Source organism: Pseudopipra pipra, chromosome 4 (genome assembly GCF_036250125.1).
Source record: "Pseudopipra pipra isolate bDixPip1 chromosome 4, bDixPip1.hap1, whole genome shotgun sequence".
Taxonomy (NCBI): Eukaryota; Metazoa; Chordata; class Aves; order Passeriformes; family Pipridae; genus Pseudopipra; species Pseudopipra pipra.
The window spans coordinates 12,127,001-12,142,542 of NC_087552.1; the positions used below are offsets into that span (position 1 = coordinate 12,127,001).

A 15,542-nucleotide genomic window follows, 5' to 3' on the forward strand; every position below is an offset into this window, starting at 1 on the left:
TGCATGGACCATTTCTCTGTCGCTGCAGTTGTAGTGGTAAACAGTTTATAAATGTATGAGATAAGAGGACACAATACAAAGGATAGGGCTATTATCTAAACTCTAAATGCAATGTCTGAAGTGTATGAGTGATGAGTTGAGAACATTTACTTTTGAAGACTAGCCTTACAGGAGGACAGAGATCTAAAGCACAAAGAGGATGAGAAGTAGTAATAGCTCAAAATTAATAAAACCCATCTGAGCTCTATCAATTTTTTAAGTAAAAACTTTGTGTACTTTTTCCTTTAACTCTGAGTACAAAATCTTCATAGGCTATAGTCTGAGTCACAGTCCAGGTAACTCATAGCCTTCCATTCTTTTTCTTAGGTGCCAAATGCTAAGTTGCTATTTTCCTTCCACTGCATTTAGCCCTCTTGATATACCAACAGAGGGCAGTTAGATCCCCTTGTTGGGAAGCTTTTCAATTTTCATTAATAATACTTTACTTCCTCACTCTTCTAACTGCCCCTTTCTGCATCTTCTACCAGGCAGTTCCTCCTATGCACAGCTCCAGGTGGGTTTCCTTGAGATCTTGTGTGAAAATATTTGTATTCCCCCCACTGCTGCTGATCCTGCCTGCTAATGCATTTTAAGGCCACATTTGAAGGGGGAAAGGGTGTTAATGGGATCTTTGTGACATTATCATCTTCATGAATGAGTATCCCAAACAATAAGCTTCCAGTTAAGATCAGAAGTATGTATTTTCAGTCTGTAAATTCATGAGCTGGCATTATGCATTATTGAATTTCATCACATCTCTCTCAGTTGGATCAATAAGGTTCTCCTGTGTTCCTTTCTCTCTGTTGCCAATGGCACCTTATTTTATGTCATCAATGAATTCCCCATTTTGTTTTTATGCACTATGGTCATTAATGATCGTGTTAAATATGATCAATCCCAGGAATCTCTCTTGGGAAACCTCTGTAAGTAACCTCACCCATCTGTTTTCAGGAGAACATATTACTGTCTTCTATTTGGCCAAGTGTCTGTGTTTGCTGCCTGTGTGACACTGTTTAAATCCTCTATTGAAGTTCACCAGCAAGGTGTATTAGTAGAGGAAAACACGCAATTAATTCAGGTATGTGCTTCCTGTTTCTCAAAAAAAGATCAGGAATCTCTGCATATGGCTGAATTGCCCCATATAAACATTCCCACCCTTATACTGGGAACATCTATTTTTCATTACTGCATTCAGAGGATTGCTGGTGGTTGCTCAAGGAACAAGATGCAGGATGTCCGGCGAGCAAGTAACTTTGTCTGTGTGACTACTACCTCTTCTGCAGCATATTCACTGATATGTTTCAATCAAAATAGTGTGAAGCAGGATTCTGCCACTAATTTGAAAACTGCAGTAGTTTTTAATATATGTTGTCCACAACAGACAGTGTGTTCTTCCACATTGAGACTCAATTCTGTACTTCTTTTAGGCAAAGAATGGCAACCTCTACTTCCAAGATTTATCACTGTACCACAGAAGTTATGAGCCACCTGACTAGCACTTAGCACGACTCTTTTCATTCAAGATCATATGAACATCCAGAGTAAGGCACAGATCATCTCTAATCACGCATTTCTCTGCAGCATCTGCAGCATATTCCACTCATTACACAGTCTTGGCTAATACATTTCCAATTTGTCTGGGTTTTTTTGGAAAGAATCTCTTTTATAGGTTACAGTTTGTTTTAGGTTCTTCACAGTATTTCCCCTGGAAGATGATTAAAACACTAGAGACGGACACCATCTTGAAGCTGTAATTCTTGTGTATTAAGACATTCTGGCTCAGCAGGACTGCACTTCACTCTGTGTGTGTCTCTCATCACCAGAGCAGCCAGCATAGATGCAGAAATACAGATCTGAGCATTATTCCACACTTAAGCTAAATGCTGTCTCCAGTTGGTCAGGCTGACTGTTCAAGGAAGATGCTCATCACAGTAGTTCCCTCATTTCCCCCCCATGCTGTAGATTGTGGAAGATGTTAAGCTTAATAGCTGCAGCTTAACATTAACAAAGGTTGGCCCTGGTCAACCTTTGATATTTTTGGTTACATATGCTCTGCCTTAAAAGGTGGCAAGTAGGCAAGGAGCAATAAGTAAGGTGAACACTTGTAATCGAGTTATTGGTGTCCTGCAGGAGAAACCTGGCTGGGATGGCAGGAAGAGCTGGCCTGATGCTGACAGCTTGGCTACCCTGCAGAGCTGGGGTTGGGTTTTGTCTGTTCACTTTTTCTCTGAGACATTCAAATACCTCCCTTTATTGAACAGCAAGGAAAATAACCTATTAACAGGAGAAAACTTTTGATATTTTTACATTGCAAAGGAAAAGCCAATATTTTGACTAGGGGCTGAAAAATCTTCTACATGAGATTAATGAGAAATGTGGAAAATGCAGAAAGTTTAAGGGAACTGAGTGAGCTATTACAGAGGAGAAAGAAATTGCAGAAGGATGACATGTTTCTTTCAAATGCTGTATATTTTTAGGAAGCTGTAATAGAATAAGGAATGGGCAGAAGGGTGTTCATCATCATCAATCTCCTGGGTTCTCGTACTTTACCAAAAAATTTCTAATGGAAGTAGGTACTAAACGAATATGATCAAGCATGTCAGTTTTTGCCTCTGGGACACAGGGAGCACCATCTCACTGTGAAGACTTAATATTGAGATCAAAGAAGGTAAAGCTTCTTTGAACTCTTCTCATAATTTTAAAATGGAAATATCACTTTCCCTATAAATTATATTGAACTTTTCCTATAGCTCCATGAGGAGTTTATTTTGGCTCCAACACAGGGTTTTTTTCTGGAACTTTACTCTGAAGCTTTCTTTAGAGTATCAAAGCATTACCAAGAATATTTCAGATTGACCTAAGCAAATGAAACCAGAACTGCAGTGGCAACTATAGTAGTTCAAACAATGTTACAGAAGAATGAAGCAGTATCACAATCTAAGGCACGATTCCGGAATAAAGTGACAGGTAATTTAGCTATTAGCATATGAATAGGAAGATGGATGGAGTATTAACAATGTCAGTTCGGACAAGAAAAGAGTAATGCTCCATTAACTCTCTAAATGAACAAATACAATGTGTTTTTTTAACTCAAACCACAGTTTTGGCAGCAAATGGGTGAGGGCATGGTGTTGCTTTATCCTTTGTGTGGTCTCCTAGTGTTAACATCTGTTCTTCTCCAGCTGTAAAAAAGAATAAATTTCATTGTCATGGCTGGGGAAGGCAAAAGAACTCCTCGTCCTGAGCACCTGCAGAGAGATCATATCTCCATCAACTTTCCTGCTGTCCATCAGCCTCAAGAAACCTCCAAGCTGCACTGAAGTTGACACTAACCCCAAGTCTCTCCCGGCCAGCACCTGCGAGGACCCTACCCCTATGGGGACTTGTCACACTCAGAGCAGAGGGAACTGACAAAAACCTCCTGAGAGCAGAGAGAAAGGTGGGATTTCTCACCTACCCTGTGGTGGATATTTTCCATAGGTTTGCTTTGGCTTGTGTCCAGTTCAACACAGAATCACTGACCCTTGGGAATATCTAGGTCCTATATAGAATAAGGTATCAACTTTGCATGCTCTGAATTGCTTGCTGGAGGATCTTTCCATTAGTGATAAAGGAAGCCAATGCACCTACTTTGGGCTTTTTGAATATCCTGCAATGCCATCTTCTGTATTCTTCTGTATTAAGATTCCTAATTTCCAGGTAAATCCCTTTTCATCAGAATTTAGGCAACCTCGTCTTTTAAAGCCTTACTTTTAAACCTTTTGCCATTTTACCTCTTGGACTGTCCCAAGATGCTGAGATAGAGGTCCAAAACCACCAAGGGATTCCATAAAAGAGGGGTTTGATAATCTGGCAGAGATACCTCACCTTCAACTGAAGCAATTCCTAGCCATTCCCTTTGAGATTGTCAGGAATTTTGGGTACAGCCACACAATCCAGCACAATCTAAGCATAACAAGTTACCTTTTAAACCCGAAAGAGTATAAACTAATGAACTTTACCTTTTGAAAGGGCAATCTAACACAGTATTGCAGCACGTAGTAGAGGTAGTTATACAGTGAATTTCAACATTGCTCATTATCAGCTGTTGCCTAAATCCAGCTTCTGAATTTTTATATATCAAATCCGGAGCTGGAGTTCCCCACACGCCACTTCTCTTCTACTTATTAATCCTGTTTCATATACTCAAGTTTGAATTTGATGGCCTTGTAGTTTTCTGCAAGGTATGCTTCACCTGGAATTACTGTCACTTCAGAAACACAGAAAGCAGGGAGAAGAATTTGTAATATGTTATTAAAGTAATGTGTTACACTAAAAATTCAGAGATACATCCCTCACTCCAATGCTATAGACACTTTAAAATTATTTTCAGTAGCATATAAAAGTAGAGATTGTGCTTTTCACTGTAATTCTGGCAAGGAGATTTGTGATCATGCTGGGTGAGTCCCTTGTATGCTTCTGTGGGCTTGGGTTTTTTGAAGGAGAGAACATAGGGTAGAGTAAGGTGGTGGCAAATGTCTTGCTGGCCTGAGGAGAAACTTATGTACAGCCATTTAGATGTTCATTGAAAGCATAGTTTGTTTGTGCCAGGATCAGAACAGAGCTCTGGGGGACCTCAGATATTCCTGTGAACAGAAATAAATAACATGGAAAGGGAACCTCAGATATTCTTGTGAACAGAAACAAATAACATGGGAAGAACCACCATCAACAATTGCACCACACTGGGTGATTTTAAGTCAAAGCATTTACCTAGCTAATTGTAGTTCAGCTTTCAGCAACAAAAGTGCAAAAGTATTCTGTTTGTTTCATTCAGGAATACTTTCAAGGCGAGAAGTGACCCCTGGATTATAAATTAATTGTGAAGACTTTCACATCTTGCACTTAAAGCATGCTTTTCAGTGGTGTTTGTTTGTTTAGTTTGAATATAAGAGCAGATTGTCTTTCACTTCCCAGGACAGTCACCTTTCTGAATTTTCTCCAGTGGACGAGCGCTGTTTAATCGGCTACTTTTGCTCTGAGTTGTATTGTCTAGTTTAATCTTTGATTCCTGTTATGCTTTTATCCACTAGCTTAAAGAGCCTATTAATACCTGTTGTTACATCCCTGTGATGGTACTTACACAATGTAATCATATCACCTCTCTTCTTGAGAAGCTGAATAGATTGGGCACCTGAAATCTCTCCCTGGAGAGGAATTACTTCTCATTATTTTTAGGGTTCTTTTCTTAACCTTCTCTAGCATTTCAATATCTTTTTTTTTTAAAATGTACATCCCAAAACTGGACAGCTTCCAATATTTATCTCACTGGTGTTTCATGCAGAGAGAAAATCGCTTCCCTATTCCTACTTGATACTCCTCTGAAACGTCCGAGGCTAGCTGCATCCTCATTAGGCCCCTTTTCCCTAGGAGTATAGCAAAATTCCTTCCTCCTCCGACCCCCAAACCCTTCCCTGTGTGTACTGCTCCACAGCAGCTAGCAGCTTCAGTCACCTAGAGCCGTGTTTTTGCATCAAGCTCTATTAAAGGACATTCTGTTTCAACCAAGTTCATCTTATCTGGTCCGTAATAGGTTACCCCTGTAGTGAGAATGTCATGTATCATTTTCAAAAACCTGCTACAGACATGGTTGTGTAACTTTACTAACCACACTGATAATTTCCTCACAAAAACATGAATCATGTTTGCTTGGCAGGTCACTTCCCATAAAAACAGACTTTATCCCCATATACTGGATTTTTTTCTCTCTTGTTTTTCTTGGGGTTGGTTAATGTTAGGCTAATCAGCCTGTAACAACCTGGTCACCATAATTAGTTTTCCTGGATCTTATCAGGAGACTGACCACTAAATTTTCCCAGATATTCCTATTATGCCAAGATTTCCTTGAAGCAGTGCCAGAGAGCTGGCACTCTTGCCCTTTCTTTTGGGATTCATGTGTCATTTTTCTGGGTGTGTTGGCTTTTATATGTTCTTAGGAAATGTTTCTTAATATCTCTTTTATGAGTCAATAATCTGGCAAACACATTTTTCTTTCCAAATACAATCTTGAAATATTTATTAATAATTTATACCTTTTTTAATCCTCCTCTTCTAATAATACTCCTTATGATTCTAAATGCACAAATGCTTTATTGCCCATAGCCCTGACATGGGATTGGATTTTCAAAGGGCATGGATTTTCCCCTTACAGCTTTTGCTTCCATGATGAAATCTCAACACTTTCTAATTAATGTTGATTGCCATCTACTTTTGTCTTTCAATGTTAGTTCTACATGGTAATTTTTTCTTCTCAGTTGCTGATTTTGCTTTTCCAAAAATGGGTTTTCAGGTAAAATTTTCCTCTTGCTTGATAGTAAAAATTTTGGTAAACCACCATATTTCCCTGTAAACATCTCTATTTTATTTCCCTTACTCACGTGAACATTTTTCTCCCAAATGCACATTTTTCAGCGTTGGGGAAATACCTTTTTCAAAGCAGTATGAGTGTGTGTGAAATATAGTTAAGGTCGCCTCCTGTTTGCTTGAATCAATGGCAGCTATGAACATAAACCAGAAACAGGAGAATATTGACACAAGCAAGGACTCATCTGAATGAAAGTGAATGGTATTTCTAGCAGCGGATTTTAATGACAAGGGGCCTAAAATAGGCACCACCTAATTAATCTTGTGAGATATCCTTCTGTTACTGAATACGGTGATGGAAAAGTGGAATTTTTGCCAGTCATTTGCGATAGTATAGACAGGCATAGAGTCACTTGTGTTTCGATTCTTTTGAGAGGCGTCAGGGTCGTGGCTAAAATTCTTTCGGGGTGTTTCACGCTCCAAAAATCCCCAGATCCGGGCTTTCTCCTAGCCAAAATGAAACATATTGTTTAACCATCGGTGCCCGCGGAGTTTGGGTATTTCCAGAGAGCGGCTTCGAGGCTTTGCCTTCGAGGTTCTCTGTGTTCCTGCCAGTTACACCTGAGTTTCGTAAACTCGCCTGTCAGGAAAAGAGGGCAAAACACCAAAATCCACGTTGAAGCCGGGGCTCGGAGGTGGCGCGGACCGCCCGCCCGGCGCCCGCTCCCAGGCTCCCGGCGCTCCCACGCGGCCCCCGGACCGTCCCTGCCGCCCCACTGCCGAAAGGTGGAGCCCCCGCGCCGCTCCCGCCGCCGGCGCTGCCCCCGCCCGCCCCGGGGAGCGCAGCCCCTCCGACAGACCGGGAAGAGAGCAGCCCCTTCTCCGGGCAGCCCCTCAGACAGACCGGGCAGAGAGCAGCCCCTACTCCGGGCAGCCCCTCCGAGGGACCGGGGAGGGCAGCCCTTCCGCCGGGCAGCCCCTCGGACAGACCGGGTCTCGCAGCCCCTTCTCCGGGCAGCCCCTCCGCCGCGCAGCCCCATCGGCGGGGCCGGGGCGGGCACCGCGCCGCGCTCCGTGCGTGTGGAACTCCCTCCACCCCGCCGCCGCCGCGCCGCCTCCTCCGCGCCTTCCCCCGGCCGCGCTGCCAGCAGCGGGGGAGGCAGCTGTGCGGGCAGGGCGAGGGAGGGAGGAAGGGGCAGGAGGGGAGGAGAAGGAGGGAGAGGTGGAGGGCGGGGACGGGGCCAGCCCGAGGAAATCAAACGGCCCCGACATGAATTAGGCAGCGGCCGCAGAGGGGAGGGCCCCCCTCCCCCTCCGTCGGTCCCCGCACGGCGCCCGGCGGCGGCAGCGCCGCCCCGCTCGGAGCGGCGGCTCGGGGCGCGCACGCACACACGGACCGGCGGCGGCCGGGCGGGGGGGCCGGCAGATGAAGATGGCAATGTCTGTGATACAAGCGTGCCGCAGCCTGGCGCTCTCAACATGGCTGCTGTCCTTTTGTTTCGTGCATCTGCTGTGCCTGGACTTCACCGTGGCCGAGAAGGAGGAGTGGTACACGGCCTTCGTCAACATCACCTACGCCGACCCGGCGGGCGGCGGCGCCGAGCTCCGCAGCGAGAAGAGCGAGTGCGGGCGGTACGGCGAGCAGTCGCCCAAGCAGGACGCCCGCGGGCAGGTGGCCGTCTCCGCCTCGCCCGCCGACCGCTTCGCCTGCGACCCCGGCACCCGCTTCAACGCCCCGGCGCCGGGCAAGAGCTGGGTGGCCCTGATCCCGCGGGGAAACTGCACCTACAAGGACAAGATCCGCCACGCCGCCGCCCAGAACGCCTCCGCCGTCGTCATCTACAACGTGGGCTCCAGCAACGCCAACGAGACCATCACCATGCCCCACGCAGGTGAGCCCCGCCGCCCCCAGGTCTGCGCGGAGTGGGCGGATGGACGGACGCAGTTTTCCAGCCCGCTCCGATGTCCCGCATCCTCGGAGTGGGAGCTGCTCTAGGAGAAGGTGTCCTCGCACCTCCCGACAGGGAGCAGGGTGGGCTGTGGGCCTCGCCGGGTGGTGGGTGCCCATCGTGCGGGGGGGCACGGAGCACCTCTCCATGCTGCCATGGCAAAGGATGGACGTGCTGCTAGCACATCCATAGCAATGCACGCCGGTGCTCCAGGGGTAAAAAGTTTGGAACGTGTAAAGTTTGGGTCTAGTCGGAGAAATGGTTGGGACGCTGAGCCCACTGCAGTGCACCGGTGTTTTGTTGTGTCCCGAGGGTCCTCTGGCAGGTGCTGTGTGGGATCAGGTGTGATCGAGACCTTCAGAGAGAAGCGTGGTGGTGTCGTGCAGGCTTCTCAGGAGGTGCAGTAAAGTAGGGAACACGGTGTCCACTGTCTTGGCTGTGATAGCGTAAAAGCTGTGAGATCGAGTTGGAATGTCGAGTATCTGATTTGGTGAGAACATGAGATATTTTGTCCGGGACTGGGATGGGGGAGAGTGTTTCACACTCCCAGGTGAACGATCAGATGCAGTTAGTGCTTGCACTGTCAGCACATGGGTGCTTGGCTCCCAACATGTGCTCGTCAGCTGGAACCAAGGCAAAATCCAGTCATTGGAAACAACCTAAACCTTGGCTCATGCCCACGCAAAAAACCCCGCCGATTTTGTAACAGTGTTTGATCTGAAATAACATTGTTTTAAAAACAGTTCACCAGATTTATATTTAGGGGTGGTGTTTTCTGCCAGGGGTCACTGGGCTGTTATACCAGCTGCCTATGCGTGGAGACAAAATGCCACCTATTGTGAAATCTCAGTTTGGTTTCCATCCAGTAACTAATCATGCCCAGCTGTTTCATGCCAGCAGAATCTCAGCAGAGTTAGGGGTAGATTGAAACACAGAAATGCTGCAAAACAGGATGTTATTCTAATGACTTTTTAAATTTTCACAGTAAACTAGCTAGCATGGATGTGCTGAGAAGCAATTTGTCGCCTAACTATAGTGCTATAATACTGCTGATGCAAAAGTAGTGCTTTTGGAACCTCTTGTGTGCAGCCTCTTTGGGAGATTAACAATTTATATTGGGCAAATTCATGTTTCTTTGGTAGGGTTGGTGGAAGATGGGGGGTTTTTTAGTGCTTTCCTTTGGGTTTGTGAGACAAGCAACTCATAACCTCTTGAGCTGCTTAAAACTGTGCTTTATAACCTGCACATGGTTTGCTAGCTGTTCAGATTATACTTCTTGCTACTTAAAGTATCTCAGATTATATACTAAGCAGTATAAAGTAGTAGGAGCTTGGCATACTTACGCACCCTCAAAGTAAAGCCCAGGCTGTTCTAAAATTTAAGATGCAGCATCGCTTGTTCTTCTGTAGCGGGTTTCTCTAAAACTGCCAACATGTTGGATCAGTTAATGGCTTGCCTGTTTTTGAAGTATGCACTAAGCTGTTTTCCCACACAAATGGTGTTTTATTAAGAAACAGTGGGAGTAAAAAATGTGTCTAACCTTTTAAAATGTTAGAGCTTTGGTTTGTTTTAAAGTTCTAAGATGAAGTAAGCAGGGAAACTTTCTTACTGAAAATGGCCTCAGATTTAAAAAATATGAACATTGTATCAATTATCGTGGGGGAATCTTCTTTATGTCATATGACTCTGGAGGGTTCCTTCTGAGAATCCTTTCTGAGTATTGAATTGATACCCAGCAGTGGGACTGTACAGTACCAGAGGCTGAAATGAAAGGAAACTTGGAGAAAATAATCTGAACTTGTGGAACTGAGACTGGAGGGCTTTGCTGATTGATTGGATGAGGTTGTCTTCATTTTAAGGATTTTTGTTCAGCAAAGTTGAATAATGATTACCTTAGAGAAAACCTGCCCTCTGCACACAGTCGAAACTGAGAGGAGTTTTAGAGCCTCAGTCTGCTGGAACAGGAGGAAAAACAATTATTCTTAAATATTTGGCAAACTAGCAAGGATTCAGAACTGGATTTATCTTTACTCTCCCTCTGGTACCACTGTTACGCTGGGACAGAGTGAACATACAAGCTGTGTAAAATTATGGCTGCAAGTTTCTGACTTGCAGCCTTTGACGTCTGCTTGTTCCCAGTCTAAACGATAGCACAAGATTCAAGGGAAGAATGAATCAGGTTCTTGCTTTCTGAGTTCAGCAGCATCTGCAGTGCTCTGCCCACGCCAAATCCTGGAGTGGGAAGAAGAAAATTCCATCCTGGAAAATACTTGGAGGGTGAGAGGGGAGGGTGAAATATGACCTAAAAAGCAATTTAAAAGTCAAAAGAAATATGCTGTTACTCCCTTTTTTTTTTTTTTTCCCCTCTCACAGATTTTTTTTTGAGGTTTCATAGAAGTTTAAACAAACTCTTTCTATACAGAAAAGTATATCCTGTTGCATAACTATGTGGATCCTGCCCTTACTATGCAACTGTTACTCCTAAGAGGTGTTTTATATACATTCTTCTCTTCTGTATGCTTTGTCTTCTTTGTCTTAACTGTCATTTTATCTCTTTTTGCTGCTTTTTCTGCTCCTCTCACCCTCAGCCTTGCTTCTTCATCTCTACCCCTGTGCTTCTTGCTCCTCTTGACCATGTTGTTGTGCCACTTCACAGTGCTTTGCCCTTGCCACTTTCTTCCCAAAGCTCTCTTTCTCCTGCCAAAGATATTACCTCACAGCTCTATGTTTAATTATATTTCCTGTTCTCTGCTACAGTGCATGCCGATGACCCTTAGCTCGTGTGGTGCCTCCTGATTTTAAAATCTGTAGGCAGCTGTAGCAAGACTCTGTGCTTCAAGTTGAAGGAGGTTCATAGACCTCCTTCCCACCACCCCCAAAACAAAACCAGGGTAGTGTTATATTGAAGCTTGTTATGGAAATCTTAAAATCTGGGATTTATTTATAGTGCACCAGGCAGAGCAGACAAAGTGTGCAATCTGAACCAGTTCAGTCACCGCATGGAAGGCCTTTGCTTTTGGGGAGCTTGCACTGAGGTCACTGCTTGCACATCCAGAAGGGAGAGGTGGAGTTGTGACATCTGCATTCACAAGGAATGTGGAGCCCTGGGCTTCTCCTGATAGGATGCACTCAGTTTGTACATCACCTGCTGCAGCCTTTGCAAACTGGCATCTCTATGTTTATTGGCTTGAAGTATGGCACAGGAGCTGTGAGTGTGACTGTTTGCTTTTTCAGTAAGTAGGTTTTAACTAGAGAAGGAACAAAAGCTTCTAGAATTTCTATTTCATATGCTTCGCATTTCTCCTACTTCATCTTTCCTGGTAGAAAAGTATTCTAATGATGTTCTTTTTTCTCCAGAAGAATAATCCATGATGTTGGCTAGGGTTTCTCATTGGAATTAGCTGTCATCTAGGTTTGAAAAGGCTCTAGCCATTGTGTCTAATTTAATAACTTAGTATTAATTTGAAGTAGTCTTACTACCTGTTGTAGCACATGTCCTAACATTTCATCTGAGCTCTGATTAGATACATTAGGAGAGCCTTCCAGAAGGTGATGCAAGGTGAGAACTTCATTCTTTTCAGCTCTTTTTTGAGGGAACCTGGGTTGACCACTTCTAACTTAGGTACCTGTCAGGTGCTTGGAGCTAGAGAGGAATGTTAACTGTGAGTGTACCTGATTCATATGTGGGTAAAAATCAAATCTGTAGTGTTCTCTACAGTTTGTAACATTCAGTTTGAATTCTGAGGTGCATCAGATTATCTCACAGAATGGATATGCTTGTTATGTGAAGCAAATTTCATCCTAAGTATTTTGCACCAGAAGCATGTGTGGGTCAGGCAGTTTTCCATTCTCCATATTCCACTGCTTTTCCAGTGCATGCCATCACAAATTTTAAGTCATGTGCTGCACATATGACAGCCCTTTTGCAATGAAGGGCAGATGCCTCATTTTTTGTAATTGCTTGTGCACTCTGGCAGCAACTAGCAGCTGTATCTTGGAGACATGAACCTCATCTGTGGTATAAGAGGACTCTGACTTCTTCCCTCCCTCCCTGGCCCTCAAGTGCAGTATGTGTGCACCAAATTGCATGAGGGCATGGCCATCCCACTGTAAAATCGGATGTGTCCCTCCGCACGTACTGCGAACGTGGCCAGCCTTAATCTGAGTGCATTCAGTTCAATAGCAGTTTCTTCCCTCGTACTCAGATTTTTGTTCCATGATCAATGACCAGTCTTGCCTTTTACGTAGTTTAAGATGTGTTGGTAGTAATTTTGGCTTTGGGCTTCCCTGTAGATTTCTACTGATATGCAAATTAAACTTTTGAAGTTGAAGATTTCTCTCTTTACAGACTTAATTCAGCACTGTAGCTACATTTGTTTCTTTACTAAAACAATTGTTTTCCTAAACTTTTGTTGAATTCTAATGAGGAAAATGTGCTGACAGCATTCACACTGAATTTACATATGGGTAAGTGTGAATTAATTGAGGGCTGGCGATTTCAGGCTTCTGGGGCCTGCCATAATTATATTCTATTCCAGGCACCCAAGATTAATTCCTAACAGAAACTAACTCAGTGCTGGAGGGAGATGGAGATTAGTACATCTCTGAGGTTTATCCATTGAGGCATGGCTGGCGTGTGCTGCCATCCTTAGGAGCTCCTTGATCCGTCATGGAGGCCTGGCTGTCAGCAGTTTTTTAAAATCTGGTTCTCTATGTTTATCAAAATTCAGGATTTAAAGCACTGGCTAGAGCCAGCAGTAGTGCCAGCAAGCTGTCCCACTGCATTGGCTGGTGAGCCACACTTCTGCCTCCTAGCTCTGCTGTGGTGCAGTGCTAGGCTGCTCTACTGCCCATGTGTTCAGCTGTGCCAAGTGGAGGGGGCACTTTGTGGTGTTAGGTAACACACTTAACTGAATTAAAAGGAATGAATTTGACCCACAAGGACTAGAGAAATAGTGTTAGTCTCTGATAGTACCTGGGACAGCCACTTCAGTGGTGGGGCACTGCGTTTTGTCATTAGATGAGAGGCTTTTTGCCTCATTGAGTCGTGTTATCTTTCAGCCTCACAACTGGTTCGTGTGTCTCCTTCAGAGCCCACTGCAGACAGCAGAAAGACAGTGAGTCCACTGAGCTTTGGATCAAGCTGTAAGGTACAGCTTTCCCTACAAAGTCGTGAAGTATTGATTCATTGGAGATTGCATTGATCCTCCACGCTTGCTGATTGCAAAAGCAGTTAGATTTCTGCACATCCTTTGGTTACCTGCAACGTTTGTATACAGTGATATTCATACAAGTGCTCTCTTCAGATCTCTGCAGTAGAAAGTGACACAGCAAGAAGACAATCTTCCTCAGGAACAAAGCTGTATCTGCATGGATGCTGACTGCTGCCTGTTAATCTGGAGCACCTTGTTGGTTTACAGTCTTTAGGAGAATGGCTTGCTTTTGATAAAGCAATGGTTTGTTCTAGTCCCATTGGTGTTTTGCCTTTAAAATGGTAAATGTTAGCTTGTGTTATTAGAATATTGGGGCAGTGTGTGGCTAGTGTGGTAAAAATTGTAGCTGACTAATTGATGCAGATGTATTTCTATGCTGCCCCCCTTCCTGGTACATCACAGACCCCAGGAACATTTTCAGCAAAAAGGGAGAGAAAGTTAGTTCAGCGTTGGCACTCTTTAGAGTTTCTTTTCCCAGTAAGAGAACAGGACACTTTTGACTTTTCTCATGTAAGCAAAGGCCTAAAAGAACCCATTATTTTGCCACACTTGTTTGATAGAGCTCATAATGCATTGCCATGTGAGATGACAGAGTTTCAAGTGACGTCTGCTGAGACCACAGGCCAGGCTGATGAAGAGTTAGATCTTTATGAAGGGATAGCCCAACGACTTCTCCACTTCCCAACAATTTCTGCATAGCTAACCTGCACAGAAACGGCATTCATTTCAAGACAAGCCCCACTTCTGCCCTTTCAGCTGCATTTGAGCACCAGTCACTTGATGACTCCTTTGGTACAGAAGGGGGTGAACAATACAATCATTGACTCATAGAAATCAGATATGGGAAAAATTGAGTAGTCCATGTAATCTGTCACTTTAGGAATGCAGGACTGCTTCCTACCATCCCCTACCATCACAGTGTTTTTTGCTTAGGAAGAAATTTTGGGGTGCTTAGAACCAAATGCAATCTGTATAAGGAGAATGATGCTGAGGCAACAGATTAAAATGTGGGAGGATGTTAATTAGTAATACTATATCTTGCAGTAGTATTTCATTCTCATAACTTCCACAAAGGCATAGCTGCTAAAGGTTTAAAACCCGACTGTATCCATTGTATCACACAGTTTATGGGAGTTACATGGCAATTGTAAGAAAAAGCAAGTGGCAAAATATTTTGTAACTGTTTGTGTCCAAACAGGCTTTACTGTGCTGCGTCATGATTCCACAGTGGAATGTGACCCAGGACTTCATTTGTGACCAGCTCTCTCTCCTCATTTCACTCCACAGTGTTTTGGTTTCTCTGCAAAAGAAGTCAAAAAGGTTAGGCCACCGGTCAGGTACTGCACAGTTTTACCAGGTCCTGAATGTGGATGAGCAGGGGTCAAGGACCCCTCAGCGTATCTTGCTTGTTCATGAGTTCATCATGCATTTAGATGTAGTATCTCAGAACATAATTTTATTAAGAACTAAAATTTCTCTTACACGGAGGAGAAAAGCCAAACCACTTAGGTGAAATTTCAACTTCTAAAATATACCATAATAAGTCTACCAGCTTTATATCTACTGTCTGATGCACTGGCCATGTTAGTGTAATTAGAAGTACTTCTTCAGCCAAGATAGGTTGAAAATTACTGATTTAGTTGCTTACCACCCTGCTGGAAACAATATTTTTTGGTTAAAACACATATGGATGGAAACACCTCTTCTTTCACCAGTTCTAGCAGATGGAGAAAGTTTGTGAATATTGGTTTGCTTATGAAACAACAATACTATGTAGCTGTGTTTTACAAGAGAGGCTTAACAGGGGCATTCTTTACTTTCTGGCTCCTCTTCAATAATTTGAAATAAACCATAGAAAACTGAACTGAGGAGAAATGGAGACAATGAAAAGATTAAACTGTCTTATTAGTATTCTACATTGAAATATGAAAAGCTAGCATATTTGTTTCTTTGCTACTTAAAGATATAATAGTTTTTTTTCAAATAATTGTTCATTTCT

At 43.8% G+C, this 15,542-nt stretch overlaps 1 protein-coding gene across 1 annotated transcript in view; it reads left to right on the forward strand.

Annotated features, from left to right (window-relative positions):
• The first annotated feature begins 7,656 nt into the window (after positions 1-7,656).
• The window catches only part of RNF150 (ring finger protein 150), a 118,975-nt gene continuing 111,089 nt past the window's right edge, over positions 7,657-15,542 (forward strand). Inside the window, exon 1 of the mRNA XM_064651575.1 lies at positions 7,657-8,273. Within this exon, the coding sequence (XP_064507645.1) occupies positions 7,808-8,273 (466 nt within the window). The 5' untranslated portion in view covers positions 7,657-7,807. The remainder of the gene's footprint in view (positions 8,274-15,542) is intronic.